The 16,238-nt window shown below is 32.9% G+C and overlaps 1 protein-coding gene across 1 annotated transcript; it reads left to right on the plus strand.

Annotated features, from left to right (window-relative positions):
• Positions 1-1,797: 1,797 nt before the first annotated feature.
• Positions 1,798-15,771, plus strand: LOC130935327 (suppressor of RPS4-RLD 1-like). The gene is made up of 23 exons (XM_057865025.1): positions 1,798-2,215; positions 2,360-2,469; positions 3,350-3,993; positions 4,252-4,296; positions 4,431-4,532; positions 4,602-4,682; positions 5,880-5,946; positions 6,639-6,739; positions 6,855-6,962; positions 7,323-7,393; positions 7,511-7,567; positions 8,150-8,258; positions 8,347-8,427; positions 8,649-8,735; positions 9,064-9,270; positions 10,477-10,805; positions 12,717-12,803; positions 12,905-13,004; positions 14,073-14,164; positions 14,246-14,284; positions 14,394-14,484; positions 14,961-15,058; positions 15,244-15,771. The coding sequence occupies exons 1-23, from the start codon at positions 2,094-2,096 to the stop codon at positions 15,530-15,532; spliced, it is 3,117 nt and encodes a 1,038-aa protein (XP_057721008.1). The 5' UTR covers positions 1,798-2,093; the 3' UTR covers positions 15,533-15,771.
• The last annotated feature ends 467 nt before the right edge of the window (positions 15,772-16,238 follow it).

The raw sequence follows: 16,238 nt of genomic DNA on the forward strand, positions 1-16,238 counted from the left end.
AAGCTTGGTGGAAAGAACACTTTATTACTCAAGTGTTGGTTACAAATGATTCACACACCTTACACTAACTCTCACCTCCTATTTATAGCCATCCACCTCCTCAATGGATGGTTAAGATTAAATCTAATCAACGGTCCAGATTAATCATCCAGAACCTTCTTTACAAATATATATCCTATCACAACTTTCCAAATGCTTCTAGATTATTCCATACAACTCTTTATACTTCTATATTCATCTACACTCTTCTAGAATACTCTATGACATTCCAGAGTCTTCTAGAACCTTCTAGGATATTCCGGGACCTTCTAGGACATTCTAGAACGTTCGAAACCATCTAGAGTATTCTCAAACACTCCAAAAAACTATACAAACAATGTTAAATCTAACCTTCTAAAATTTACCGTGACATATCGGTGCCTTGTAGTTATCTCATTCTTAAATAATTTTATTGATGCAAAGACTATTATCAATGTTATTAACAAATATAAATAAAATATTTGACATAATTATATGGGCTAATTTTTTTTATATATTTATAATTTTTTGTGAAATACAAAAATATTTAGTTATTTTGGTATTTTACTCTTTTATAATGGCAATAAAATTTATCATCGACGTTTGTAAAAATATTATTTTAATTATGTAAAAATAAAATATCATTAATGTTTTATAAAAAAATATTTTTTTAATTAGATAAAAAAACAAAATATTATTGACATTTTGTAATAAAATACTTTTTAATTATATAAGACAAAATGTTACTAATGTTCGGAGTTTTTTTTGGGAAGATTCACTTCTAATGACTTAATATAGAAAGAAAAATTTCTAATTTTATACATAAGATATAGAAAAAATTACATAATTTTATTTTATTATTTATTTACATGCAACTCAACTATTATTTACTTGATAAGTTAATATAGGATCTCTTTTTGTTTAATGACGGATGGCTTTTGAAAACAAAGATATTTCTTTTTTAAGATAATGAATTAACTATTTATCCGAAGAATTTAAGTGCTAATAAATTTTTTTTAAAAAATATTATCAACAAAATAATTTTGGAATGATTTGAGAATGCAATAAAAATAACCAATAAATATTATATTTTTATAAGTGACAAAAAAATTTTGAATTTAACAAACAACTTATTCATTTGATCTAAATTTTTGTGATATTTGAATAAATATTTAGAAAATGTCAAAAAAATCGGAATAAAATTTGCTCTCTAATTTTTTTATTTTTTAAAAACATTTGGTCATTTTCAATAATTTTTTTTAAAATTTATTCGACATAAAATTATCAAATTTTAAAGATAAAAATATTTTATTTTTTTAATATTACTTATAAAAAATTACATCAATGATCTCTGAAAATTTTTTTAGAATATATTTAATATCTAATTTTTTTGTCATATTTTTTAGTTTTTTAAAAATTTATTTGTCGGTAGTATATTTTAAAATTATTTTTTTATAAACTTTCCGTTTTCGAATATTATTTTAGTAAAAAAATGTTAGATGATCATTAGAATTTATTATTTTTAACTATTATTTTTAGTCATTAATTTAATTTTTTTAATCTAATTATCTAATAATATTTTAATCATATTTTTAAATATGAACAACTAATTGATAACTAAAGTTAATAAATTTTAATAGTAGGTTAATATCTTTCTTTTACTAGTTTACTCTAGATGGTAGATAACACATTAGTCTCCACTCTCCAATCATTTTTTTAAAAAAAAATCTGACTGCTAACTAAAATTTCTTCTTATAACATTTTCGGTTTGTTTGAAAAAAAAAAAGAAAAAGGAAATTCCAGTTTTTCACTTACGGGAAAAGAGAAAGAGAAATCCGTGCACTTCACGCGTCATCCCCAAGGCGCTGTTACTCTCTTGCCTCCGCCTCCTCCTTCCTCCTTTCTCCGTCTCTTTTCTCAACCTTCGATCTAAAAACTCTTAAACCCTTCGCCAATTCTCCAATTCACGACTTACAACACCCACCCAAATTTCGTTCCCAAATCCCAAGAAACCGTTACAAACTAGCACATTCATTTCTGATCCGGTTCACCCGGGTTCGGTTCGGTGCACTGCCATGGCTCCTGCGCTCTCCGAGCGAGTTGAGCTTGCAAGGTTCTGCGCCTCCAAGGAATGGTCCAAGGCCATTCGGATACTTGACTCCCTTATTTCTTGTTCCCCTACAATTCAAGACATATGGTGCATAATCGCATCTCCGATCCCCAAATTTCGTTTCTTTTTCCTTTTTGTGGTGATTGATTTTGATTCTCTGTAGAAATGCTATTCTTCTTGCTAATTTGATGGTCAATTTTTGTTATGGTGATGGTTGTGTTGTGGTTTCAGCAACCGAGCCTTTTGTTACAGCAAATTGGAGCTGAATAAGCACGCGATTAAGGATTGCGATAAAGCTCTGCAGGTTGATCCTACGCTTCTTCAGGGTTATATTCTCAAAGGTCTTTCATTTACTTTTATTTTACATCTTTAATTTTCTAAGAGTTTCGGTTAATGTTTGTTTGTGTTCCATTATTTTGATAAAAGAAATATTCTTTTTCAAATGAAAAAAGAAAATTTTTTTTATTTTTTAGTGTGTTTTGACAAATTTCTAATAATAAAAGTAAAAATATTAGAAAAATAAAAAATATATTGTTGAGAAGTTATAATTTATATCTTTTTTTAAAAGGTTTTTTTCGGTAAAAAAAGAAGATGTTTTTCATGTAATAAATAAACAAAAGAGTATTTTTATATTGTTATACCCAAACATAATTGATAAATAAAAATATTTTTTTTCATGAGATACCCAAATATTAAATTATTTTTATTTTTTCATAAGATCTTTTAAAAAAAGATAACTCGAAAAAAGATCTTCTTTTAGAAGTTCACCCAAACAAGCTCTTATTTCGGTTAAGTTTTTTTTACCGGATTTTGCAATTGAGCTAGTTATGCGCTATGCCGTAGAAATTTGGTACTCTGTCACTGTTGACTTAGTCTGACTATGCAGACTGATTCAATTTTTCTATCCCCTGGGGGTGGACGGGTGGTATTTCTTGTGATTAGTTAAATTGATGAGTGCTCGTTGTGATTACTTAAATCAGAAGCTGATTAGTTTATAGGGCAAATGATTGTACTCTGAAACCAATGCGGCCAAGGGAAGAGGCGATTTAACTTTGATGAATAATGTTCATGGGGGAATTATGCTATAATGGATTTGTTCATGCTCTGGTTATAGGATAGATTGGTGTTACGTGATACAGTAGAGGGCTAGGGGTTCAAGTGTATTTCTCATTCACAAACATTTTAATTTTGAACTCAATACTGTTCTATTTTGTCATGTAGGTAGTGCACTTTCTGCATTGGGAAGGAAAACAGATGCTATTTTGGTATGGGAGCAAGGACATGAACATGCTTTGCATCAGGCCACAGATTTGAAACAGCTGCTAGAACTTGAAGAGCTCTTGAAAACGGCAAAACAAGGCAATGATGCATCTTGTGAAACTAATGAGTTGTCCATGCCACAATCAATATTGAAGTCTTCAAATAAGGGGAACTCAGGGGCAGATATGAATCAGGATAGGTTGACTGCTCAGGCTGAATCACCTGGAAATGGCAGCAATAAATCTGAGATATGCCTAAAGTCTAATGTGGACTTTGAGTCAAAAACTGACTTGCGTGATGAAAATGAAGAGCCAAAAAAATTTGATGGCCAAGTGAATGAAAGCCCTGATGTTATTGAGAATCTAAGTTACAATTCTGAATCATGTAATGACTCAAGTGACGCTTCAGATTCCGGTGATAAAGTGCCTAGGAATAGTAGTGACTCAATTAATATCTCTGAGATTCTTAGGACTCCAGTTAGTAAGTTTGTTTTTCCCCATGAGGGAAAAGAAGAAGCCAGGAAATATAAGAAATTTTGTGTTGCTAAAGTTTCTAACAAAAATTCCATAAGCGTAGATTTTCGACTCTCAAGGGGAATACAAGCGGTTAGTTTTATAGTTTTCACTTATAATAATTTATAGGGAATGGAAATTGCCACTCTTATTTTGATAATGTCACTCATTTTCTTATAAATTTATGCAAACATACAATGTAAAAAAAATCATGTGTGTTGCGTGGAGTGACATTATTAAAAATAGGAGTGACAATATCAATTTCCTGATTTATACTACATGTCAACTTGTTGCTGCATCAATGTGTCTAAATCTCTAAGAGTACATTTGGCATCATTTCTTTTTTTCAAGGTCAATGACGGAAACTATGCTCAAGCCATATCAATTTTTGACAAGGTGAAATTTTCCTCACTACTGATATAATTGATTTCTCCTGTCCATGCATTTGTTATCTTTTCACACTCTTTTTTCTATGTTTTCCCAATAATACCAAATAAAATACTGTAATCATGTCGCCATGTTGTTCTCAGATACTGAAAGAAGATACTGCATATCCTGAGGCATTGATAGGAAGGGGGACGGCATATGCTTTCAAGAAAGAGCTTAATTCTGCTATAGCTGATTTTACAAAGGTACCTGAATGAACATTATCTTATACTATTTCTTCTATATGCTTTTAGTTCACATGTTGAATATCTTAGGCTATACAATTTAATCCATCGGCTAGTGAAGCATGGAAAAGGAGAGGTCAAGCCCGGGCAGCCTTGGGAGAGTTTGTTGAGGTAAGCATGACTAAGCGTAATTCTTGTATCTTACTAGTGAATGAACACGTGCGATGGGAATGAAAAGATGCTTAAATGCATGAATAGATAATAAGAATTTTAACTATAAGATTAGAACCTTAATGAACAAACTGCCTTAATATAACACCAAATGTTTGTTATGCTATTTACTTACAAATAATGATGAAATTTGATTGATGAGATCCATAATATAGTGCAATATAATCATCAGCACAGTTATATAATGCACTTCCGAAAATCATATCATCTGAAGGTAATTGATATTGCTATTGAAAATAAAAGGTAAATATAACTTTTAGAAAAACCCACCGTGCGCATCTTATATATAACCTAATTAGTACTAATTCAAATATAAATATTAACATGGATATGCAAATATATTACACGTAGATACATTATGTTCCAAAAATTATGATAAACTAAAACTTGCACAAAAGGTATTCAATAGTTACAGATAAAATCTACAACCTACAATGCTTTTCAACCTTCATTTCAATTTCAAACATCGTTGTAGACACAATCAAAAATGCAAAAATCTTTAGCCTTAGTGGCATTGTTGTTCCTCTTGGACTACCACCAAATGAAGAGTTAAACTTTCGCCCTATGAAGGTAGAAGTAAAGTTTGAAGTTCCATTTTGGGTCAATGGTGGCCCAAAGTCAAGTCCTATCCCATAACTATGACTGAAAAGAGGATATTCACTACGACCAACAGTAACAACGTTCGATCTTCCATCTATATTAAGTCCATTCCTTCCAACTACACTTGCATTAAATCCCTGAATGAAACCATTGGGGAAGTTACTGACTCTACTAAAACCATAACTATATCCACGTAACTGGCCTCTGCTTAGACTTGCAATATTGTGTTTTTGACCATGTCATTAAGATTCAACAAAGTTTTATGTTAATAGTCAAAGGCCTAATACAACCCTCCTATTTTATCTAGGTTTGAGGCCAACTAGTAACATAGGTGGAGTTTATTGTGGTCTCTAACAATGACCTAAAATAGCATTAGTTGCATCTTATATTATAAGAAGATTGAAATTTGAGTAGATTGAAATCTTGAGTTTGTGTATGCAATTTTTCATAACATATTGGTATATAGTTTTCTTGTGCAAATATCAATTGATAAATATGACAATTGATGTTTCCTGCCCCTTTTTTGCTGGATGTCAGGCTATTGAAGATTTGACTAAGGCACTAGAGTTTGAACCTGAGTCAGCTGATATTTTACACGAGAGAGGTAACTTCTCACACTGTTTTTGGTTTTTGTTTTGTTATTAGGATAAAAATTACAAATTAACAGCAAGTGTATCCTGAAATGAAAAATGTTATGCCTCTCTTTCTCTTTATTTTCCTGCTATGATGGGTCTGATACATGTACCTATGGTAGTTCAGAAGGAGAAATTGGATTATTTTTATGTGGCATGGTTACTATCTTTTACTTTGATATAACAAGAAATTTTATTAGAAAAGTAAAAAAAAAAAAAAAGGGAAAAGCCATCTGGCATGATTGCATTTTTTACTGTTGATATATTTTTTGTGTGAACATATATTTCCTTTTGTTAGAAGCAGATGGGGAATTATTAGATCTGGAATTGCTGGATGAAATTATATATAAGAACTTTTCCTTTCTGCATGGGATTCATAGTGTGATGAACCCATGAAGGTAAGTCATCTAGGTTTGTTGATAATCATCAGCGAAAATTGTATGCTATTTTCCTGTGCTAATTGATTAATTATGATACAGAAGAATGCGGTTTTGAGGTATTTAGAAAATTCCTTCAGACCCTAAGGACATAGATTTCTATATTGGTATTATTTGTCAATTTAAGTTTAGGGAGTTTGGTCCAACAAAATACCTATGGTGAAAATTGAAATAATGAATTCTCTGTCTAGGTCTCACTACCAATTAATCTAGTCTTCTTAATGCAGGAATTGTCAATTTCAAATTTAAAGATTTTGATGCAGCTGTTAGAGACCTGTCATCTTGTGTGAAGCTTGAAAAGGATAATAAGTCTGCTTACTCATATTTGGTGAGGCTTATGTCTTTTATCTTATTCTTGACTGATTCAGGTCATTTATGGTGGTTTTCTGAATTTTTACATAGAAGATATTTTTGTTCTTTCATTGAGAAAAATGGGTTTACAGGGTTTGGCATTATCTTCTGTTGGTGAATATAACAAAGCTGAGGAAGCACATCGAAAATCACTTCAACTTGATAGAAATTTCCTTGAAGCATGGGCACACCTGGCTCAGGTATGTATCATGCATAGTCATGCTGTATTGATAGCACATCAAATTAAAGAGATGAATGTCTTCATGAAAAATATTTAGCTATATTATTGTAATCTTCCTGCTATCTCTACTCATATCTTGGTTCACTGCTTTCATCCATGCATTTCTGTCTGTCTGTTATCTATCTAAATTCACGTATTCTAGTTTGACTTGATTATCCATTTTGTACTAGATTGATTCACATTTCTACATTTCTTTAATAAATTGGGCTTATTTCTGTTGAGTTTGCTGCAATTATTATATCCTTTTTTTTGTATTCTTAAAGCTATTATCTTATATGATTTTGTTATTAGCTTTGGTCTGAATGTGTATTTTGGGCAGTTCTATCAAGATTTAGGAAAGCCAATGAAAACTCATGAATGTCTAAATGAGGTGCTGCAAATTGATGGGAGGTAATTGTCATGAATGAAACCAAATTACTTATGTTAGCATGGTGCTCTTTTTGTGATTTGTGGCTGTTCACTTTATCTGAGGCACTGAGGCTGATTGCTTTTATCTATGGATGTTAGGTTTGTCAGAGCATATCATATGCGTGGCCTTCTGTTCCATGCAATGGGTGAGCACAGGTATTTATACAACCATATCTACTGACTGATAGGTTGAATATCTTTTGGAGTGACTGGTTCTTAATTTTAATGAGTCTTGAAAACAACTTATACAGAGGCACACCTACAAGCATTAAATGTGATAAAATTTGGATCGTAGAACATGGTGAAATAGTTCCTGTAACTACAAGAAAGTAGTTGATAATACTGTTTTAGGGACTTAGGGGGGGACTATATGGAGAAATTCCCTGTCTTAAGTTGTTTCGTTCTTTGACAAAATGATTTATTTGAATAGAATCTTGTTAGGAGTTTCATTGGGACTTATGTCTTGTATTTAGATAACAAGCACTTCAAGGGACATTTATGTGATGTGTATTTGCTCAAATGCAAAGCATCTTTATTTATTTCAGATAGCAAGGAGCAATGCTCTTTTGGTTTGAAATTTAAAATGTTATGGAGATAAGTTGAAGAATTTTTTGAAAAAGGGAAAGGTCATCATATATTGTTTCAAATATTTCACCCTAATGGCCATTGTGGCCATTGTTAAATGCTTCGGTGTGGTACTCTATGTTCTAGTGTTTAATGTGGGTTTGAATATTTCAGAAAGGCTATCAAGGATTTAACAACGGGACTGAGCATCGACGGAACCAACATTGAGTGTTTATATTTACGAGCTTCCTGCTACCATGCTGTCGGACAATACAAAGAGGCGGTATGATTGCTCAATTTCTAACTCTTGTGTGAAATATTGCCATGCTGGTTTACATATGCCAAGCTAGAGCTTTATTTAATGGTCACAGGTCAAGGATTATGATGCCGCACTAGATTTGGAATTAGATTCAATGGACAAGTTCATCCTCCAGTGCCTTGCATTCTATCAGGTTTGTTTTATTGTGAAATATATACTTGTACTTGCAGAGAGATTACAAGCATAACAATGTACACACTTAGAGCATGATAATATTATCATGCAGTTTTTTGTCAGCATGTTTCAAATAGAAATTCTGTCGATAGACCAGCATGTCACTGTTGCTCTGTTAAATTTCACTCATTATGTGCAGCCTTGTTCTAATATGTTCTTTTACACTTTCTTCCTTTGTAGAAAGAGATTGCTCTTTACACAGCCTCAAAGTTTAATGGTGATTTTTGCTGGTTTGATGTTGATGGGGATATTGATGCACTTTTTAAGGTAAAAGTTATGGAAATAACTTCCTTTCCTTGGAACTTGCTCATCTCTTTTACTTCAAGGGCTTGAAAATTCTGCTTAGATGACTTCTATCTCGATAACTATGTTGTCATGTGTGTTACTGTGGTGTAAATTAGCCTATTTACTATAAAAAATAGGAGGGGGAAGAAAATGATAAATATGATTCATGATTATGCCTACTCAGAATTTAAATTAGCTCCAAAAGATCTTTAAAAATTAGTTTTTGTAATATGATCTCTAAAAGATCATGTTTTGTATTGCCTGAGGTTCCAATTTCTATGATATTTGATTGTATCTTCATTGTATTTAGGAGCACTGGTGCAAGAGATTGCATCCAAAGAATGTATGTGAAAAGGTGTTCCGGCAACCCCCTTTGCGTGAGTCTTTAAGAAAGGGAAAATTTAAACGGCATGATTTTACTCTTACAAAGCAGAAGGCTACTCTTATACAGGCTGCGGACTCAACTGGCAATAAAATCCAATATGATTGTCCCGGTTTTCTTCCTAATAGGCGTCAGGTAAAGATATTCAATATATTGATGTCCCTCTTAAGTTCCAGCTTTTGAGCCTTTTGGTGTCAATATTAGGCTTGTATTCTTTATTTTATTGCACCTAAAAATAATGATCAAACTGCAAAAGAAGGAAATGTGGTATATAGTATTTCCATTTAGTTGATGGTGTTAGGATATTTTGTTTTGGCAAATAAATAATGATCTGTAATGGTTCAATAATAGATAAAACTAGTTCAGATTAAGCAGGTCAGTTTCCAGATTTTGAAGCAATAACTAACTTAAACTTCTCAAACTAAATCACATGATAAATTTCTTGTCCACGAAATTGGAGAGTAAAAATTCATGGATGAGCTTCCTATGTAAGTACACATGTAGCATATCTATGATAGGATATCAAGAGAGATCTTATGGAAGGCTTTAGGAAACTAGAGAGTAAGGATTGTGTATATTTGTGCAATTAAGGACATGTATGATGAGGTTATAAGTAGTGTAGAAACTCAAAGTAGTATGACAGAAGAATTTCTTATTAGTATAGGACTATACCAAGGGTCATCTCTAAATCTATATCTTTTCACATTGGTTTTGGAAGTGTTTACCGAACATATCCAAGAACCTGTACCTTGGTGCAGGCTATTTGCCAATGACATCATCCTATGGGAGAATCAAAGGAAGATTTAAGTATGGACAGAATAAGGAATGATGTTATAAGAGGAAAAATTGGAATAGGTCCTATTGTTGAAAAAGATGCTAGAATCTCGTCTCATGTGATTTGGACATGTGGGTAGAATACTAAACATCGATAGAGCATCCGGTTTGATGAGTGGATCAGATGGAAGCTAGACAGATGGCAAAATTTAGACGAAGACCCAAGAAGACCATACACGAGGTGGTCAAAGGAGTTCTATGGGTAAACGGTCTCACTATAAATATGATACATGATAGAGCACAATTATGGCATTTGATTCATGTACCTAACCCCAACTAGTGGGATAAAGCATTGTTGTTGATGATATTGTTGTTTATTTTTTATCTAAGATTATTTTCGGGACACTTCATTCTACATATTTGCCAATCATGGTTTTTACCCCTTATCTAATTTTTATGCTTTCACTCATTCACTGTAATATGATTACATTCAATCAGCACCTCTGGTTGCCATTATTGTTGATACAATCATCTTTTTAGCCTGTCTAATATTTCCTTATTTATCAGCATCGTATGGCAGGATTTGCTGCCATTGAAATTGCACAAAAGGTCTCAAAGGCCTGGCGTTCCATGCATGTGGAATGGAAATCTTCTAATAAAAACAACTCAAAGTCTGGGAAAAGGGCTAGGAGAAGGGAAAGAGTTAATATGCCCAGTCAAAACAGAGGAGGGGCTGGTTGTACTACGAGCAGTGCCTTGGAATCATATTCACACGGCACTATAGAAGAAAGATCATCCAGTCGTACCATGTCATGGCAAGATGTTTACTCACTGGCTGTTAGATGGAGACAGATTTCTGAGCCTTGTGACCCTGTTGTGTGGGTGAACAAGCTAAGGTATCCCATCTTTGCGCTAAGTATCAGTATAGAGTAATTTATGTTTCAGTGCCACTTATGTTTTCTCCAACAATTTTATGCTGCAACGGAGCATATCTAAATTGTTCTCAAAGATAAGTTGAGAAACTATTGTCGCATGCTATGTTGTTGATGTGAATTTGTGAACTCTTTTCATTATTAGAAAAACACATCCTTTTTTCCCCTTGATACTTTGCCCGCCACCAACTCATTTTTTTGTCTTTTTGAGTCTGAATTTAGAGGTGTGCTGCTTCTTAATTAAAAGTTCTAAGTATTCCATTGTTTGTTAGTCTTCTCTCTCTCTCTCTCTCACACACACACACACACTGCACACAAGCATACACTCTGAAATTGTTAATGATATATGGATTCTAGGCAAGGAAGGAAGAAAAAATAGAATAGACTCTGAACAATAGAACAATGTTATCGTGATGCAATACAAACTGCATTAAGCCCTTTTTACAATAATGCTAGATTCCAAAACCTAATTGAATAAGGAAGCAAATCACAAAATATAAGGAAATATAAATTCCATTAGTGAGAAACCTTCTTTGATATTCTAAGGAGTTATTTAAATAATGATATATTCTAGTATTAGTACTGGAAATTGGATAGATAATCCAGAGGCAAAGCCCCCAATCTCAACAACAGGCTCTATTTAGACATGTTTAATAGGAAATAATCAAAGAAACAGGATCCTATCTTTGCCTAATGGCATAAGCCATGGCACACTGCCCAGGCTACTGAATTCCTCCCTCACCTCTTTCTTGCAGTTTCCCAGACTATTCTCTGCAACCTTCTTTCAGTTCATTTTCATTTCTACCTTTAATCTTTGTCTCTGCCTTCTCTTGTAAACCTTCACTGGCCCCTTTATTGGCTTGTTGGCTTGAAGTCCAATTCCTACTTTCTTCCTTGATCTGTTTAGGTTATATGTGGGTCAGAGGCACTATAAATAATGAGACATACACACTAGTTTTTCTCTTGTTTTGAACAATAAATAAATTTAGATTCATAATTTCTTTAAAAAAAAGAAAAGCACAGCCCGGTGTACAAGCATCCCGCGTTAATACACACTAGTTTTTCTCTTGTTCTTGTTTTGACTATCTATTTACTTTCTTCAATTTTGTATGTATAATTCCTCTCTTTTCTTTGTATTATTTCTCGCTTCTCTTCAATATTGTATGTATAATGTTGTACACACATAACTTTTATCCTTATTTGAACACTTCTACTTCTTTCGTGTGAGTCTTAGATATCCATGAGAGATGATGGATTGCCTTTTGTTTGAAAGTAAGAGAGTTTCAATAATCAACAATAAATATAGTTGATTTTATTTATGATTGATTGTAATGAAATAAATTTTATGTTTCAATATGTCAACTAAAATCACATTTCAGTTAACTGGTAATATATTTTGTTTGAATTGTATGAAAGAAAAAGTGATGTTTGATTTTGTAATATATAACGGATAAAATGGTAAAAGTACTGTCACATTACAAAATAAACAAGTAGACTAAAAGGAAAATGTTGAAAAAAAATTCTGCTTTTGGAACCGTCTTTTTATCTTTTATCCACATTTACCAACAAATTAATCTTTCACACACACACACTTATTATGATCTTATTTTAGGACCAGAAAAGGTGGATATAATTGCAGTTGTGCAGAAATTGGGGTGACCAATTATTGCAATTGAAAGATGGTCAAAGTTAAATTTTTCATTGATTGGTTTACTAGGATAGCTTTCCATTATTCAAAGTAGGATCATAGTTCTGTTATTCTCTAGATCTGATTTATTTTTGCTTCTATTTCTTGCAGTTCTTCAGATTACTATTTCAGAATTGTATGAAATTCAGATTTTATATGGACTTTGAATTGAATTTTTTGCATTTCAGTGAGGAGTTTAATTCTGGGTTTGGCTCTCACACACCTTTGATTCTTGGACAAGCCAAAGTTGTCCGTTACTTCCCTAATTATGAAAGGTAAAGTTGCTGATTTTATTTTAACTTTTTCATTCTTTTTAGTTATTCTCAGTTAATTAGTAAACTAGCTTGCAAGTACTTATTATATCTAGATCCTGCAGGACATTGGATATTGCAAAGACTGTCATGAAAGAGAGATCATATGTCTACAGCGAAAAAGATAAGATCATCCATCTTGCCAAAGATGGGAAACTGGAAGAGGTGAGTTTGTAGCTTTAAAATTACTTGGTTTACCATGCAGAAAGCAACTACATGACTTTTAACCTCAAAAAGGTACAGCTTTGGAAAGTTATAATGTTAGTGTATTACTGCTAATTTTAATGTGTTAATGCACCTCTTATGCCATTGTTTGCTGGGTGATACTCTAAATCTGCGCTTGTATCTCATACACTATTTGGTCTTCTATATCATTTAAGTTTTCAATAGACCAGTTTATAAGGTAGCGTTTGGTGGAGAGACAGAAACAGAAAGACTGAGACTAAGAGACAGAGAGAGACAGAGATTGAAATAAATTCCAGTATTCTGTTTGGCGCAAAATGGGAGACAGAAATTGAAACAAGAATGAAACTCTAATTTAATTTGTACAAAAGGTAAAATTGGAATTAATTAATTGAAATGAAGGTATTTTAGGTATAAAATGTTATTAAAGTTTCAGTCTCCATCTCTAAAAATTTTAGTCCCCTATGTCTCCACTTTTTAGAGGTACTGAAATACTGAAATTTTGGAAATAGAGACAAAAATTTTAGTACTAGTCTCTGAACCAACAAACATGATATTGAGTCTCAGTCTCTCAGTCTTTGTCTCAGTATCTCAAAATAAACGCTACCTAGGAGACACAACATGTCAGGAGAATCAAGTGTTATGTCGCTCCTCAGCCAGCCATATCAATAGATAGGTTTATTGTGTGCCTACAATAGATGATTGAAATCTGCAAGGTGCATGATATTGATGTTTCTTATTTGTCAAGTTAGATAGACTGAAATGAATAATCTTTAAATTTTTGTTGACGTTTTAGTTGTTTTGAATTAACTTGACATTCTTCATAAATATAATTGAATCTTAAGGATTTCATTTTGGGCAATGAACTTCTGATAAAGAAATGCTTCCATATAGATTACTTGGTATCAAATGTCTTCACACTTTTTATAATGGTCCGTGCTGGCTGTTATGTACCATTGTATTGTTCTGATTCTTATGATATAATAAAATAGCAAAGATTCCTTTGTCTATGTTTCTCTGAAAATTGAAACTTGAATGCTTGATGTGCAGATCATGCATGCAAAATCATGCTCTGATCTCTACAGAATTGTTGGTGAGGATTTCTGGTTGTCTACTTGGTGCCAGAGTGCTGCATTTGAAGGGTAAGTGTGCATAGTGCAAGATGTGACTGGCAACAGAATTTCTCCGAATGCTTACTTTCTCTGTATGTTATTGTTCTTCAGGAAGCAGCTTGAAGGGACAAGGATAAGCCTTGTAAAAATGTAAGCTAGATACATGCCTTACAAAAATTCATGTTATTTTCTTCCTCATTTCCTGCTGCTTCTCTTCCTTTTTTTTTTTAATTGAATAACTGATGGATTTTTTTTTCAGGGGGGAACGTGGTTATGACTTTGCAATAAGAACACCTTGCACTCCTGCGAGATGGGAAGATTTTGATGCAGAAATGGCAATGGCATGGGATGTATGTGGCTTAAACTAAACATCTCATCAGTTTACCTTATACGTATGGCCACTTTATGTGTGGCTTCTGTTTATGTTTCTTTAGTATCTTGACCATTGACCTCATACCATATCTGTCATCTCATAATAAGTTAACACACTATTAGATCTGGAATCGGAAGAGAAAAAATATGTATTATTGTTGTAGGATTATTGGGGAAGTGCATAGAACCCTAAAAAGGATTACACTGATCTAAGGAAGAGTTAGACACCCCAAGAATCAACTACAAATGAGAGTTTATCTATAGTCACCTACATGTATAATTAACATGGTCTTCTTCCTTGGCCATTTCAGCATTTTTTATTTGCTGGCAGTATATTTATTCTCGTTGAATTTGTATGAAAATATGTTTTTCTTTTAACTTTGATTTATAGTTAAAATTTCTTGGTCAGTCTTAACGCTTGCCTTGTATGCATGTTGGAACTGGTATCTGTCAGAATCTATGCAATGCTTACTGTGGTGAAAACTATGGGTCTACTGATTTCGACATGCTTGAAAACATCAGAGATGCAATTTTAAAGATGACATATTTCTGGTATAACTTCCTGATCAAACTTTGCCAATTTTCTTTCTTTTTAAGCATTTGAATGTTCTATAAAGTTTTTTCTTTGGTACATTGACGACACCAAAGTATGAATTTCGGACCTCATGTAGACCACCCAAACCTTGTACTGATCACACCGTGTCATTTCTGTAAAACCTAACGGAAGCGTTTTTCAGGTATAACTTTATGCCATTGTCCAGAGGATCAGCTGCAGTGGGGTTCATAGGTATGCTTGGTTTGTTCCTCGCTGCCAATATGGAGTTCACAGGAAGCATCCCTCAGGGCTTACAAGTTGATTGGGAGGCCATTTTGAACTTAGATCCAAACTCGTTTGTGGATTCGGTTAAATCATGGCTATACCCATCTTTGGAGGTGACAACCTCGTGGAAAGACTACCCTGATGTTTCATCAACTTTTCCATCAACAGGGTCCGTTGTTGCTGCTTTAAGCTTTTCTGATGATTGAGCTCCTTTAAGAAATGCCCAAGTGAGTTAACTGCCTGTATTATTGTGAAATAAATAATCCGTCACATTATAACTATGTTAGCTGTTGTATAATAATGTAACTTCATGGCATCGGATTATAAAGTTAGAATTTTTATTTTTCCGATTTATCAATAAGTGAAGACTGGTCACATCATACCCGTGTTTAGCTGTTGTACAATAATGCAATAGGAGTTAATATATTATTGCTTTCTGTTTGTATTTTATTTGTTAAATTCCTGAAAGAGGGAAGTTCCTTCGTAATTCTTTACTTTTCTCCTTCCTTTTATTTCCTTTTTAACTGTTAATGGTTTCCTAAATGGTTCAGAATCGGTCGACATCCACGATTGAGATGTTCAGCATTTGTTTTATGAATTTTATGATTATTGTATAGTTCGGTGCGCAGAAAACACCAAAATAGTTTGGTATGGAAGGTAGCATAAATTCAACTTTGTAGCGAAAGATCTATGCCGATTATTCTAGAGGTCATAAAATAATTTTGAGTGAAGTATTTGCGCCAAAACGCACCATCGTCCTGCTGTTCTTTTCCAAAATTTGTATCGTGCTCTAAATAATATTTGTTAAATAGATTAAACTACTAAAAATGCCCTTTGAAATTTGATTGCCGACAAAATGCTTTCAAAAAATAAAAATGACATTTTTGAAAGATTTAAAATCGAGACAAAAGT

This window comes from Arachis stenosperma, chromosome 6, assembly GCF_014773155.1.
Source record: "Arachis stenosperma cultivar V10309 chromosome 6, arast.V10309.gnm1.PFL2, whole genome shotgun sequence".
Lineage (NCBI taxonomy): Eukaryota > Viridiplantae > Streptophyta > Magnoliopsida > Fabales > Fabaceae > Arachis > Arachis stenosperma.